Source organism: Crinia signifera, chromosome 6, assembly GCF_055691185.1.
Source record: "Crinia signifera chromosome 6, ASM5569118v1, whole genome shotgun sequence".
Taxonomy (NCBI): Eukaryota; Metazoa; Chordata; class Amphibia; order Anura; family Myobatrachidae; genus Crinia; species Crinia signifera.
In genome coordinates, this window is record NC_139222.1 from 144,962,831 (window position 1) to 144,978,760 (window position 15,930).

The 15,930-nt window shown below is 45.1% G+C and overlaps 1 protein-coding gene across 3 annotated transcripts in view; it reads left to right on the forward strand.

The window, feature by feature from the left end:
- The window catches only part of BRCA1 (BRCA1 DNA repair associated), a 169,694-nt gene that overhangs the window by 64,913 nt on the left and 88,851 nt on the right, over window positions 1–15,930 (forward strand). For all 3 annotated transcript variants that reach the window (XM_083147536.1, XM_083147537.1, XM_083147538.1), the window contains exon 10: window positions 12,514–15,393. In XM_083147536.1, coding sequence (XP_083003662.1) covers window positions 12,514–15,393 — 2,880 coding nt within the window. The remainder of the gene's footprint in view (window positions 1–12,513; window positions 15,394–15,930) is intronic.

Consider the following 15,930-nt stretch of genomic DNA (forward strand, 5'->3'; position numbering starts at 1 on the left):
GAGGCATTGCCGTACTCGGGAGAAATGGGGGCACAGATTTTGGGGTGCTTTGTCTCCTTCATTCCTTGTGAAAATGAAAAATTTTGAGCCAGAAGTACATTTTTGTGTAAAAAAATGTAATTTTTCATTTTCACAGCCCAGTTGTACCAAAATTGGTGAAACCCCTGGGGGTTTGAAATGTACACTATACCCCTAGATGAATTCCCTGAGGGGTGTAGTTTGCAAAATGGGGTCACTTGTGGGGGGGTTCCACTGTATTGGCAATGCAACATAGCACCCACCATTCATTCCACCAAAATCTGTGCTGCCAAATCCAAAAATCACTCCTTCCCTTCTGAGTCCTGCTATGCGCCCCACTGGTATTTTTTGGTCACATGTGAGGCATTGCCGTACTCGGGAGAAATGGGGGCACAGATTTTGTGGTGCTTTGTCTCCTTCATTCCTTGTGAAAATGAAAAATTTTGAGCCAGAACTGCATTTTTGTGTAAAAAAATGTAATTTTTCATTTTCACTGCCCAGTTGTATCAAAATTGGTGAAACCCCTGGGGGTTTGAAATGTACACTATACCCCTAGATGAATTCCCTGAGGGGTGTACTTTGCAAAATGGGGTGACTTGTGGGGGGGTTCCACTGTATTGGTGCAACATAGCACCCACCATGTATTCCACCAAAATCTGTGCTGCAAAATCCAAAAATCACTCCTTCCCTTCTGAGTCCTGCCATGCGCCCAACTGGTATTTTTTGGTCACATGTGAGGCATTGCCGTACTCGGGAGAAATTGGGGCACAGATTTTGGGGTGCTTTGTCTCCTTCATTCCTTGTGAAAATGAAAAATTTTGAGCCAGAACTGCATTTTTGTGTAAAAAAATGTAATTTTTCATTTTCACTGCCCAGTTGTACCAAAATTGGTGAAACCCCTGGGGGTTTGAAATGTACACTATACCCCTAGATGAATTCCCTGAGGGGTGTAGTTTGCAAAATGGGGTGACTTGTGGGGGGGTTCCACTGTATTGGTGCTTTGGGAGTCTTGATAATGCAACATGGCACCCACCATTCATTCCACCAAAATCAGTGCTGCCAAATCCAAAAATCACTCCTTCCCTTCTGAGTCCTGCCATGCGCCCAACTGGTATTTTTTGGTCACATGTGAGGCATTGCCGTACTCGGGAGAAATTGGGGCACAGATTTTGGGGTGCTTTGTCTCCTTCATTCCTTGTGAAAATGAAAAATTTTGAGCCAGAACTGCATTTTTGTGTAAAAAAATGTAATTTTTCATTTTCACTGCCCAGTTGTATCAAAATTGGTGAAACCCCTGGGGGTTTGAAATGTACACTATACCCCTAGATGAATTCCCTGAGGGGTGTACTTTGCAAAATGGGGTGACTTGTGGGGGGGTTCCACTGTATTGGTGCTTTGGGAGTCTTGCTAATGCAACATGGCACCCACTATTCATTCCACCAAAATCTGTGCTGCCAAATCCAAAAATCACTCCTTCCCTTCTGAGTCCTGCCATGCGCCCAACTGGTATTTTTTGGTCACATGTGAGGCATTGCCGTACTCGGGAGAAATTGGGGCACAGATTTTGGGGTGCTTTGTCTCCTTCATTCCTTGTGAAAATGAAAAATTTTGAGCCAGAACTGCATTTTTGTGTAAAAAAATGTAATTTTTCATTTTCACTGCCCAGTTGTATCAAAATTGGTGAAACCCCTGGGGGTTTGAAATGTACACTATACCCCTAGATGAATTCCCTAAGGGGTGTACTTTGCAAAATGGGGTGACTTGTGGGGGGGTTCCACTGTATTGGTGCAACATAGCACCCACCATTTATTCCACCAAAATCTGTGCTGCAAAATCCAAAAATCACTCCTTCCCTTCTGAGTCCTGCCATGCGCCCAACTGGTATTTTTTGGTCACATGTGAGGCATTGCCGTACTCGGGAGAAATTGGGGCACAGCTTTTGGGGTGCTTTGTCTCCTTCATTCCTTGTGAAAATGAAAAATTTTGAGCCAGAACTGCATTTTTGTGTAAAAAAATGTAATTTTTCATTTTCACTGCCCAGTTGTACCAAAATTGGTGAAACCCCTGGGGGTTTGAAATGTACACTATACCCCTAGATGAATTCCCTGAGGGGTGTAGTTTGCAAAATGGGGTGACTTGTGGGGGGGTTCCACTGTATTGGTGCTTTGGGAGTCTTGATAATGCAACATGGCACCCACCATTCATTCCACCAAAATCTGTGCTGCCAAATCCAAAAATCACTCCTTCCCTTCTGAGTCCTGCCATGCGCCCAACTGGTATTTTTTGGTCACATGTGAGGCATTGCCGTACTCGGGAGAAATTGGGGCACAGATTTTGGGGTGCTTTGTCTCCTTCATTCCTTGTGAAAATGAAAAATTTTGAGCCAGAACTGCATTTTTGTGTAAAAAAATGTATTTTTTCATTTTCACTGCCCAGTTGTATCAAAATTGGTGAAACCCCTGGGGGTTTGAAATGTACACTATACCCCTAGATGAATTCCCTGAGGGGTGTACTTTGCAAAATGGGGTGACTTGTGGGGGGGTTCCACTGTATTGGTGCTTTGGGAGTCTTGCTAATGCAACATGGCACCCACTATTCATTCCACCAAAATCTGTGCTGCCAAATCCAAAAATCACTCCTTCCCTTCTGAGTCCTGCCATGCGCCCAACTGGTATTTTTTGGTCACATGTGAGGCATTGCCGTACTCGGGAGAAATTGGGGCACAGATTTTGGGGTGCTTTGTCTCCTTCATTCCTTGTGAAAATGAAAAATTTTGAGCCAGAACTGCATTTTTGTGTAAAAAAATGTAATTTTTCATTTTCACTGCCCAGTTGTATCAAAATTGGTGAAACCCCTGGGGGTTTGAAATGTACACTATACCCCTAGATGAATTCCCTGAGGGGTGTAGTTTGCAAAATGGGGTGACTTGTGGGGGGGTTCCACTGTATTGGTGCTTTGGGAGTCTTGCTAATGCAACATGGCACCCACTATTCATTCCACCAAAATCTGTGCTGCCAAATCCAAAAATCACTCCTTCCCTTCTGAGTCCTGCCATGCGCCCAACTGGTATTTTTTGGTCACATGTGAGGCATTGCCGTACTGGGGAGAAATTGGGGCACAGATTTTGGGGTGCTTTGTCTCCTTCATTCCTTGTGAAAATGAAAAATTTTGAGCCAGAACTGCATGTTTGTGTAAAAAAATGTAATTTTCCATTTTCACATCCCAGTTGTACCAAAATTGGTGAAACCCCTGGGGGTTTGAAATGTACACTATACCCCTAGATGAATTCCCTGAGGGGTGTAGATTGCAAAATGGGGTGACTTGTGGGGGAGGTTCCTAACTTTTAGCACTTATGGTGCCTAGAAACCTACATGGTGCCTAAAAAAAAATCTCATAAAAAGGAGGCTCCAAAATCAAGTAGGTGCTCCTTCTATTATGAAGCCTGTGGTTTGGTCAACGTGCACACTAGGGCCACATATAGGATATTTTTGAAAACAAAAGAATTGGGGGAATCAATTTTTAGTCACATTTCTCTAGTAAAATCTACTGTATTCGTTAGAAAAATGTATTAAAATTGAAACTCTGCAAAAAAAAAGAAATTTTGAAATTTCACCTACACTTTGTTTTAATTCCTGTGAAACACCTAAAGGGTTAACAAACTTCCAAACTGCTGTTTTGAATACTGTGAGGGGTGCAGTTTTTGAAATGGCATCATTTATGGGGGTGTCTCACATACAAGTCCCTCAAAGTCACATCAGAACTGAACTGGTCCCTAAAAAAATCAGTGTTTGAAATTTTCTTGAAAATTTGAGAATTTGCTAGTCATATTTGAAGCCTCCTAGTGTCCAAAAAAATGAAAAGGAAGTTGAAATAATGATTGCTACATAAAGTAGACATATGGTCTTTGTTAGTTATTAACTATTTTGAGTGGTATGATTATTTGTCTCACAAGCAGAAAATGTGACATTTTGCATATTGCTAAATTTTCCATTTTTTCACGATATTTTGGTATTTTTCACAAAAAACCACAGACTGTATCGACCCAAATTTACCACTAACTTGAAGTACAATGTGTCACGAAAAAACAATCTCAAAATCACTGGGATAAGTAAAAGCAAAAAAAAATTATCCCCACTTAAGTGAGACATGTCAGATTTGAAAAAAAGGGCTCTGTCATGAAGGCACAAACTGGCTCTGTCATGAAGGGGTTAAACACATTGGGGGCATACACATTACACAATCTGGTTGAATGTATGGTGGCATCCACAAGTACCCATCTGCCCTCAGGATCTGTTATGGTGTTATGAATCTGCGTTGGGGCGCATTTAGTCACCAAAATGGCGACTCCTCTAGATTTTGAGTTATAAGGGGATGCCCCCAACAAGTCTCATCCCAAAGTGTTTAATTTCAGCGTTTCAGGTGGAGTCAAGTGTGTCTCCTGTAGGAACGCAACCTCTGCCTGCATCTTGTGAAGATAGAGCACAGTCGTCTTTCGTTTAGCTGGTACGTGGAAGCCACCCACATTCAAAATTGTTATCTTCAACTCAACCATTGCAGCACAGAGCAGTTTAAACACTATGCATTTCAAACATTTCAGATAGTCTGACTTGACATTGTTATCCACTTCAACATCACCATCCATCTCCCATGTGATCTGAAAACATTTTTCACAAGGGGGAACAAAACATAGGGGAAAAGCAAAGGGCAAAATGGGGGGAAGGGGGGATCGTGAAAATCAGGAGCGGGGACCGCTGTTCACTAATGATAGTCAACAGAAGCAGCAATGCAAATGATGTAGGCTGTCCCCGGAGTCCTTGTGCCACCAAAAACACACACCTTAACAAAGTAACAATATGACCTCCGGAGACCCAGGGGCAGAACTGGCCACTGGGTTCCGTTCCCCGCAGGGCAGAAAAACACGAGCACATAAGCTAACGGGCTCACCCCAGCCAATAAACTTTAACTTTCGGGAGTCTAGGTGGAGCGGGCAAGGATAAACCCTAATCCCCCAGCCATCCCGACCCACGAGGTAAACCATGTCAACACGCTCAATATATTAGAAACATATACATCAAGTTCTAGAAACTTAGCAGATGAACATAAACATAAGTTCACTCCACTCAGCTTCTTTATGTTGGAAATTAAGACATTTGAATATCACTGCCCTTGGTCGGTTAGTGCTGTCGTCTCGTATGGGTCCCAGTCTGTGTGCCCTCTCAATGAACATATCCCGGCAAGCCTCTGTCTAATGCAATAATTCGGGCAGAGTTGTTAACAGAAAGGAGTATAAATCATAATTGGGTAGGATTTGCACATACTGTCCCTGTCAATGGTCCTACTTCACAAATATTCATACATACTTAAAAATAAAGATACATGTCATAATAGCTTTTGTCCTCTGCTAAGTTGGCATACTAAACAATACACGTAAAATTGTCATTATGACTGGTCGTTATCATGCATGTTGTGAAAAATTATAATTTGATGTGTACAACGCTTCACAAGATCAATAGCTGTTTAGAGTCTAATGCAGCACTGGGGGCATAATGTAGCATTGAGATGATCGTTTAGAGTGAGGTGCCTAGAGTAGCTACTTTATCGAGAGCGTTCAGCGTTATTGAACATGCATTTAACGATCTACGTGAAATGCTGAGCTTTCGTCTCTTGAACATCAGAGTTTACAGTATGTGTGCAAGTTTGCTTTATTGCTACAGTAAGGTACATACGAGGTCAATATTGGTTCAGAGTTCAAGTCTGCTCAAGGGCATACAGCATAGAGATTAAGCATTGGAGGAGGTGCTGGGCTGAGTTACTTGTTTAGGCTTCCTGAATGTGATTGGCCGGTTTATCAGGGATCCTCGTCCGTCCACTTACACAATATTGTTTTCATTACTGTAGTTGAGCTGTGCATTGCATGGTGTGAATTCTCTCGTACCATATCCAAAAAATATTGGGGGACTTGAGTGTCACACTAGAAGAAAAGATGTAAGAGGACACATCGGTATTTAAGGATTGGAATCGAAAATCCCTGTGTCATACTATCGTTTTTTTTTTAAGACACATAATACTGTAGTCCTTTTTGTTTCTAAACACTATTGAGACAATGGGGTATATTCAATGGTTTTTGTGAGCTGTGACAGCGAGCAGTGCTGACTGCTCGCTGTCACAGCTTGCATGGTCAGTAATTAACTGACCCCCTGCACACGCCCTTTCCCTGTTGCTGGGTTCTTGCAGCAATGGGGAAATTGGCGTTTGCAACCCTGCATTAGCCGCGAGCCTCGCTGTTTGGGGGAATCCTCTGCGTCATCTGACAGAGGACTCCCCTGGAACGTAGAGTAGGGTGAGTGGCCGGCACGGGGGTTAAACAGCGAGGGTCGCTTGTTTATGGCAATCTCCGCTGTTTAACCACCTTGCCGCTTTCATTGATTACAGTCCAATGGTAGCTGTATGGCATTTGATATTTTATCTGTTTAGTGTACAGTATGTGCATTACTGACATGTTATGATTAAAAATTATCTTTTTTCTATCATACCAATGGTGGTCACTGGGACAGTGGGGTGTGGGTGGAGCTTCAGCTACAGGCACCAAGAAGATTGACAATGTTTTTGTGCAGCCCAGGCTCCTCCTCCTCCACGCCCCCTACAGGCTTCAGTTTTTTCTTGGTGCCTCAAGGCACAGGTACCAGGGGACAGGGCTCCGTGCCCTGTCAGACTTTTCATCATATTTTTAACTTATTTTTTTTCTACAAGATTGGGAGACAGCTTGCGTCAGCAGCGCTGCTCCCCTGTGGATGGAAACGGCACGCTGACTTTCACAGCCAGACCTGCCGTTTTTTCCTCACGACACGGAGGAAGCTGCACCCACCCACAGGTAAGCGGGTCCCTCTGAGGGACAGCCGTTCGCGGCGCACACCGCTAGCAGCTATGTCACCAGGGCATGGTGCAGCCCGGTGACCCTGGCAGTGGCACCCAGTTATTTCTGCGCGGCCACTAGACCACCAGGATGCCGCGCTGTGGAGCGCCATTTTGGCGCAGGGCACTGTTGGTTCCAGGGGAGGCGGTCCGGATCCACAGCTCCCCGCCTCCACTCTCAGAGCGGGCGCAGTCACTGTTTCCCGCCTAAGCTCAGCTTCTCCACGCCCTCGCAGCGTACAGTAAGCGCCATTACAGGACTTCACTGAGGGAGAAGCGCACCAGGTTTTCCTGCTCCTCTACACGCTACAGGACCAGGTTTTTCAGCAGCCCTCTGTACCACACTATATTAGCGCTGGTCAGAGAGTATTGTGTCTTGCTTTCTGTCCCCCATCTGAATATCCTTTTTGTGTCAGAGGGTGATAGTATACACTGTGTTTTTCATTGCATTAGTGTGTTTGTGAATTCTGTGAAGTATGTCACAGAAACCTTCCAAAGCTAAGCCTGTCAGGGAAACGCCTAAGCTGCACGCGTACACATGTACAAATTGTAAGGAAAATTATTCCTCTGTGCAAGACCAGGCTGGTATGTGTGAGCGCTGCTCTGCACAGGACCCCCTGGGGGGCCCCTCAGTCCCACAGGCAGTAGAGCCCAGTTGGGCTTCCACTCTTTCATCTGCCATGAAAGAGTTAGCGTCACAGTTAGCTGCATCCAGGGAGTCATCTCAGCCCCCACAGGCCGCTGTGCTACCTGAACCTGCCTGGGTGCAGGGTTTCTCCTCCACCATTCAGGATTTAGTTCAGGTGTCGGCATCCTTACAATCAGGTTTGAGGGCCCCACCTAAGCGCAGAGCTCAGGCGCCAGTGGTAGCCCATAACTCAGATTCTGGTGATGACATAGCTGACCAGGACATGGTCGACACAGATGATGATGTCGACTTAGAGGAACCTGATAAGGAGGAAAGAATGACCCAAACCAGGGTGGATTCTTTAGTTAAAGCGGTTAGGATGTCCCTTAACATAGAGGACTCCCAAGCCTCAGCACCTGACGCCCTTCACTTCAAAAAGAAGAAGAAGGAATTAGCCATCTTCCCTTCAAATTCAGATTTAGAGGAAGTTTTGTCAGAAGCATGGCAACACCCGAATAAAAAGTTTCTGGTTTCAAAACGCCTTATTTCCTTCTTCCCGTTTGCACAGGCAGACCGGCAGAAGTGGGAGACTCCCCCGCAGGTAGATGCACATGTAGCTCGCCTGGTAAAGGCAACCACCCTTCCCATTCCTACGGTGGCTTCTCTTAAAGACCCCACTGATAGGAAGATTGAACACTGCCTCAAGGCAGTATTCACCAATGCAGGAGTCTCAGCCAGACCGGCCATGGCCTCGGCATGGGTTGCTAAGGCCATAGGCGCATGGGCAGACAGCCTGCAGGATCAAATTACCTCAGGTACAAGGCGTTCTGAATTGCTATCCACAGTAGACCTAATCAGAGAAGGCGCCACATATTTGGAAGAGGCAGCAGTGGATGCAGCTGCGTTGTCTTCTAAAATTTCAGCCTCATCAGTAGCAGCTCGGCGCGCTCTCTGGCTGCGTACATGGAACGCTGATTCCGAGTCAAAAAGGGCCCTAGAAGCTTTGCCCTTCACAGGCGAGGTCCTTTTTGGCCCCGAGTTGGACAAGATTGTAACCACAATAGCCACGTCCAAAACGGCTTTCTTGCCCTCAGCACCAGCAAAGCCAAGATCCCAGTCCTTTCGGTCCTTCCGACCTCAGGGGAGGCCCAGGGGTCAGCCCTCTTCGAGAGCTCAGCCCTCTACAAAGCGTTCTTCGGCCTCCAAGCCAAAACAGTCCTGGGCAGGACGCCGTCAGGCCCCTAAGCAGACTGACAAGCCCGCAGCATGAGGGGGAGGCGGCTCACCAGGGCTTACCGGTGGGCGGTCGCCTGTTGTTTTTTGCCGAGATTTGGCAAGCCACATCCACCGACAGGTGGGTGAACACCATAATTGCTCAGGGATACTCCCTCTCCTTTCAGGGTCGCCCTCCAGCTCGGTTCTTCACAACAGGCACCCCCTTGGACCCGGGGAAAGCAAGGGCATTGTCCAGCTCTGTAGGCTCCCTGCTAACAGCAGGGGTGATAATACAGGTCCCGCCTTCTCAGCGAGGGACAGGTTTCTACTCAAGCCTGTTCCTGGTAGGGAAGCCGGACGGATCTTACAGACCCATCCTCAATCTAAAAGGACTAAACGAGTATCTCAAGGTACCCAGGTTCAGGATGGAGTCTCTCAGGTCCATCCTTCAGGCCCTGGAACCAGGGGACTTCCTAGCATCCCTGGACATCCAGGATGCTTACCTGCATGTGCCAATAAGGGCAGACAGCCAGCGCTTCCTAAGGTTCGCGATCAGGGACTGCCACTACCAGTTTGTTGCACTGCCTTTCGGATTATCAACAGCCCCGAGGATCTTTACAAAGATCATGGCTGTAATGGCAGCAACACTCAGGACCCAGGGGGTACGTCTGTTACCATACCTGGACGATCTCCTGATCTTAGCCCAGTCCCAAGAGACTCTCCAAAGGCATCTCAAGCTCACAGTGTCCCTCCTTCAGAGGCACGGGTGGCTCATAAACTGGAGGAAGTCCACCACTACCCCATCTCAGAGGATGGTGCACTTGGGAGCCTTGATAGACACCAGGGCCCAAAAGGTATTCCTTCCGGAGGACAAAAGAGTGGCTCTAGGAGATCTCCTACTCTCCTTTTTGAAACAGCGCAGGGTCTCAGTACATCAATGCATGAAGGTCCTAGGAAAGCTGGTGTCATGCTTCGACATGGCAGAATTTGCCCAGTTCCATTCCCGTCAGCTCCAGAGGGAGATGCTACGCCACTGGAACCGCTCCAGAACAAATCTCAAAACACAGACCTTTGTTCTATCCAGGCAGACGCGTCTATCCCTAAGTTGGTGGATCACTCCACACAACCTACAAAAGGGACGCCAGTTTGTCATTCCCCAATGGATGATCCTGACAACGGACGCCAGCCTCAGAGGTTGGGGGGCGGTCCTGGCAGAACACTCCTTCCAGGGACGGTGGTCAGGGGAAGAAGCAAAACTCCCTATAAACATTCTAGAACTAAGGGCGATCCTCAGGGCTCTACAGAGTGCAGGACCACTGGTTCACTCCAGACCAGTGAAGGTTCAGTCAGACAATGCCACAGCGGTGGCATATGTCAACCACCAGGGAGGGACCAGAAGTTCAGCGGCGATGAGGGAGGTATCCTCGATCCTCAGTTGGGCAGAACGCCATCTGATGGCCTTATCAGCGGTCCACATTCCCGGGGTCCAGAATTGGGAGGCCGACTTTTTAAGTCGCCAAGACATTCAGTCAGGAGAATGGGCTCTCCACGAAGAAGTCTTCCAGGAGCTGGTGGCCAGGTGGGGACTCCCACAGATAGATCTCATGGCCTCGAGATCAAACAAAAAGCTCCAGTGTTACGGGGCTCGCACCAGAGATCCACAAGCTTGCCTAGTGGACGCGCTCTCAGCCCCATGGCCATTCTCCCTGATTTACATATTCCCTCCTGTAGCCCTTCTTCCAAGAATCATCAGGCGCCTCAAGCAGGAGCATGCCACAGCAATTCTTCTGGCCCCCAATTGGCCTCAAAGGGCCTGGTACACAGACCTTCAGGAAATGTCCATTCAACCTCCCTGGATTCTACCAGCCCGTCCAGACTTGCTGTCACAAGGACCATGCCTTCACCCCAACCTGCACAGCCTTTCCTTGACGGCGTGGCTCTTGAGACGGAAATTCTAAGAGCAAAAGGTTTCTCCTTACCGGTCATTAAGACCATGATCGCAGCAAGAAAACCAGCCTCTTCCAGAGTCTATTATAGAGTATGGAATGCTTTTTTCGGCTGGTGCGCGGAAAGAAACCTCACCCCGCGGGAGTTTAGTTTAGCCAGAATCTTGGCCTTTTTGCAAACAGGCCTAGATTTAGGCCTCAAGCTATCTTCTCTAAAGGTTCAGGTGTCGGCCCTTTCAATACTGTTTCAAAGGAAACTGGCCACACGGATGGCAGTCCGTACATTCCTGCAGGGGGTCCTCCACATTCAGCCCCCCTTTATACCCCCAATTCAACCATGGGATCTAACCGTGGTTTTATCGGCTCTACAACATCCTCCGTTTGAACCGCTTGAGTCAATAGATCTCAGGTGGCTAACATGGAAGGTTGTTTTTCTGTTAGCTATAGCCTCGGCCAGGCGGGTTTCAGACCTATCAGCCCTGTCACATGCTTCTCCTTATTTAGTGTTCCATTCGGACAGGGCAGTTTTGCGGACTCGTAAGGAGTTCCTACCAAAAGTTGTGTCCAAGTTTCATATTAATCAGGACATTGTTGTACCTGCGTTTTCTCCGTTGGAAGACTCTTTGGAACTTGTTTCTCTAGATGTTGTGAGATCTCTGAAAGTTTATGTTTCCAGAACACAAAGCATTCGTAAGACTGAGACGTTGTTTGTCTTATATGATGCTAACAAGCGAGGTTGGCCTGCAACAAAGCAGACGTTGGCTCGCTGGCTGCGGTTAACAATCAAACAGGCTTATTTATCCTCAAATAAGCCAGTCCCTTCTTCCATCAGGGCCCACTCCACCCGTTCGGTTGGGGCCAGTTGGGCTGCTCACCAGGGAGCCTCTGCAGAACAATTGTGTCGCGCAGCCACTTGGTCTTCACCTCATACCTTTATCAAATTTTACCAATTCGACACGTTCGCCTCAGCAGACTCTGCTTTTGGGCGCCGTTTCCTCAGTGCAGCTCAGGTGCGTCCCCTCCCGTAAAGGGACAGCTTTGGGACGTCCCACTGTCCCAGTGACCACCATTGGTATGATAGAAAAAAGGGGAATTTGGTCCTACCTGTAAAATCCTTTTTTCTGAATCCATGGTGGACACTGGGCGCCCACCCTAACGCACTAATCTGCAATGAGAGGGTGTATACGTTACTCTCTGGAACCTTACACTTCCACGGTAGCTAGGTTTCCTTTTTTCTTTTCTCTTCCTCTTCCTGTTCCTTGCGGATAAGCTGTTGAACAAACTGAAGCCTGTAGGGGGCGTGGAGGAGGAGGAGCCTGGGCTGCACAAAAACATTGTCAATCTTCTTGGTGCCTGTAGCTGAAGCTCCACCCACACCCCACTGTCCCAGTGTCCACCATGGATTCAGAAAAAAGGATTTTACAGGTAGGACCAAAATCCCCTTTTACATGTGCTAAAGTGTCCTTACATTAGTGTTCTTACAAAATGTCTGTCACTTTTTTTTTATTTTATTTATTTTTGTTAGCAATTTTAACAGAGAAATTTGCCTGATATTAGTATATTGTTAAAGTAGGAATTCTGTTTTCTTTTATTATACTTAGTTTATTGATTTGTAAGCAATAGGATTTCCTCAATAAATAGATGTACACTAGTACTGTTGTGACTAGGTAAATAGCTTGTCTGAAACTTATGCTTTCCAAAATAAGAATACACAAAAGCTTGGTTTAATAAATTGTTTTTGAAAAATGTATTTCTAATTTAGTTAAAATTTTGTTTTTCAATGTACACTTTCAGCTGAATATGGATTTTCTGAAAGAGATCTTGAAAGCACGAGAAGTAATTTATTCTGGATGGACGGAACACCGAAAGAACTATCCAATGAAAAGAGGACTACAGAATCCAGAAATAGTTTCATTTCAAATGTGGCCAATAGGGAAGAAAAGGCTGAACAGAGTCGACATTCAATTTTTGCTGAGAATGAAACAAATTGTGAGCATACAGAATCCAATAATCCAGCCAAAACCAATCTTCCAGAAAATAGTCAGACAGTGAAGATATCAATAGATTATCAGTATGATATATCTGACTCTGTCCCTGAGGAGATGAGTAGTACTCAGGAAAGTGCAGGTGATTTGGCATGTGCAGTGTCTAAAAAACGAATGAAGAGGAGCATTCAAAGAGTTAACGAGTGGCTTCTAAAAACCACAGAGCTGCTGAATTCTTCTTCGTGGGATGAAGATTTGCTTTCTGAAGTCTTCCCTGTAGCAGATCAATATGACTCTGATAAAGGTTCCTGTAAGTCTGATGAGACGGAAATCATGGCTATAGACCACTTTTGTGATGTGCAAAACTCTTTGGAGAAGTCCATAGTTAATGTTGAGGACAAGGTGTTTGGTAAAGTATACAAGAGAGACAGAAAGTCTAACTCTGGTTTCAAAGTAACCTGTGTTGCTGATGTCCATGTTGCTAGTGTTAATGAGACCTTGAAAGTAAATGAGACTACCAATGTTCCCATTGTGAAGCGAAAGCGAAACACTAGCAGCCTTCAACCTGAAGACTTTATTAAGAAGGCAGAAGAAAATGTGGCTGGTTCATTAGCTCCTGATAAAAATAAATTGACATCAAATTGCAGATCTTTAGATTGTGATCATATAGATGATGCAGATGTGCAAGATTTGGAAAGTGTTTCAGATGACCCGGAAACCAGACCAAAGAAACAAAAGAAGTCTTTGAGAAAGAAGTCTGGTAAATTGCAGTGTACACGGACAATGCAGTCTCTGACTTTGGTAGGAAGAGCAGACGTAGGGTCAAGCAAACAGACTTTTTGTAATCTATCTGAATTAGAAATTGACAGCTTTCACAGTAGCAATGCGCCAGGACATGAGGTTATACAGCAAACTGTAAGGAGAAGCAGTAGACTTAAATCGTTGCCAGAAAAAGCTTTTCCATATTCTGCAAATCCGATGGCAACACAGAACAATGACCCTGAATTTAATTTTGGCATAAAGGACTTGGAATTGAACAGTATTGGTCCATCAAATCAAACCACTGCCCTGATTAGTTGTATTCCTGTAACGGAATCAGAAGGCATCAGCACACAAATGACTAACATATTACCACCTAATGTGACAGTAATCCAAAATGTGGCCAACACTGAAGTGGAGTCTTCCCATCCAGAGAGTTCTGATCACCTAACAAATAATGGGTGTGAAGAACCTTTGCCGGCGTCTACAAAGGCTATGGAAAATGTTTTGAACAATGGAGAAATAGAAGACTCAGACATTGATACACAGCACTTGTTGAAGACATTCAAAAGGGGTAAACGAATGTCCTTTAAGTTAGATATGGTTACTGACCCCATTGATAAGGAAAACTTTGACCCTGTGAACATATTTGATGTAAACACCAGCCTAACAAATGGATACCAAGGGAAACCCGGTAAAGAGATTGACAGCAATGCAGATAACCTTGGTAATAGCAGAAATCTTAGTAATTCCATTATCCACGAGGACACTATTCAGCCTCAAAGCAAGGGACCAAGCTCGTTGACCAAGAAACCAGGGAACACAAATAAATTGCATTTGAGCTCTAAAAAGAAATGTGATTTCTCATCAAAGTACACTGTAAAATGTACATTCGAAAACACAGACAGTTCAGCAATATATGAAACTAAAACTATAACACTTTCTGGTCATCTGAATGGCTTAAATCCAGTTAAAAAAACTGAGCTACACAAAGAAAATAATCAGGGAAAAAATGATGATGGAAGTAAGTGTGAGGGACTTCAGTTACTTTCAGATACCGAATCAATGCGTTCACACCTTGCCGTTCTGAATGAAAGTCCTGCCTCAGGTTGGCCAAGAGAGACTAAAAGTAGGGCCAGAGAAGCAGAACATGAACAAGCAAGGAACAACTGTTCTCAAAAGCATGGTTTTGATACAGAACAAGTAAATCAAACGACTCCTTCTCCTATTGCATCTCAAGATTCAATCAACGATTGCATACCGTGCCATCCAGCATCTTGTAATAGCAGTCCTTACAGAAGTCCTCAAGTTTATTCTGAAACGCCTGATGGGTTATTGGACAGTGCTGACAGGCTCAGAGAAATTACAAGAAGTTGTGTTGTGACTGAAAAGTCATTTGTGTTTGGCACAAAGTCAGCATTAGGTGACAGTCCTGAGACTCCTGTCAGCAACTCGCAACTCCTAACCAAAAGAAAACGTCAAGCACAAAAGCTAGATTCCTCCTCTTCTGGAGAGTCTAGTGGAGATGAGGAGTTACCATGTTTTAATGCTTTATTGAGCAACTCAACAAGCACTGCTGCCCAGAAAAATGCTTCAATCAGTTCTTCACCAAAGCAACAAGGAGGTGGCTTTCTGGCAATGTTTAGTAGCTGTAGCACTAGTGGCAAAACTCACACAAGCTGGAATCTTCCACAGGAACCATTTTTATGCAGTCAGGAGTCTCAGTGTTCTGTAAATCTTTTCTCTTCTCAGTCAAACACCTCTGATCATTCTGTGAATGGAGCCACTGACCAAAAACGCACATGCAATAAAGATAGGACCCAAGATAGCACTGCAGGAGGAGCTACAGAGACAATGGTCTTTAATGAGAGCGAGCAAATGGTTCTTGAAGAGAATGATCTGGAAGAGCAAAACCACGAACCGACTCTAGGTACAGTCTAAAATCTTTTAAACTGTATATTTGAAAGACTGTTCTGTTGTGTAATAACTTTTTAAATTGATTACCCAAGAACATATTTAACCCTTTCAAGTCCAAAGTCTAGTCAGGCTCAACAGCCCTAGCGCTAGGAACAGATCCGATGGTGAGCCACTTGTTAAATAAGAACATTAACATCGTTCAACATTCAATGTAGACCATTTTTGAATTGCAAAAAAAATTACAATTAATTTAAACCAGATTATTTTAATTGCAAAAAAAAGTTTGGGCTGCAAAAGGTTAAGTTTGGTCCCAATATTTTGGGTGTCTGGCATCCTCTTTGTATCTTTTTGAAGGAACTGTTTTAATCACAATGTAACATGTGCAGAGAGAGTTAAATTTGGGTGGGGTGTGTTTAAACTGAAATCTAAATTGCAGTGTAAAAATAACGCAGCCAGTATTTACACTGCACAGAAACAAAATAACTTGCACAAATCTAACACTCTCTGCACATGTTACATCTGCCCCACCTGCAGTGCACATGGTTTTGCC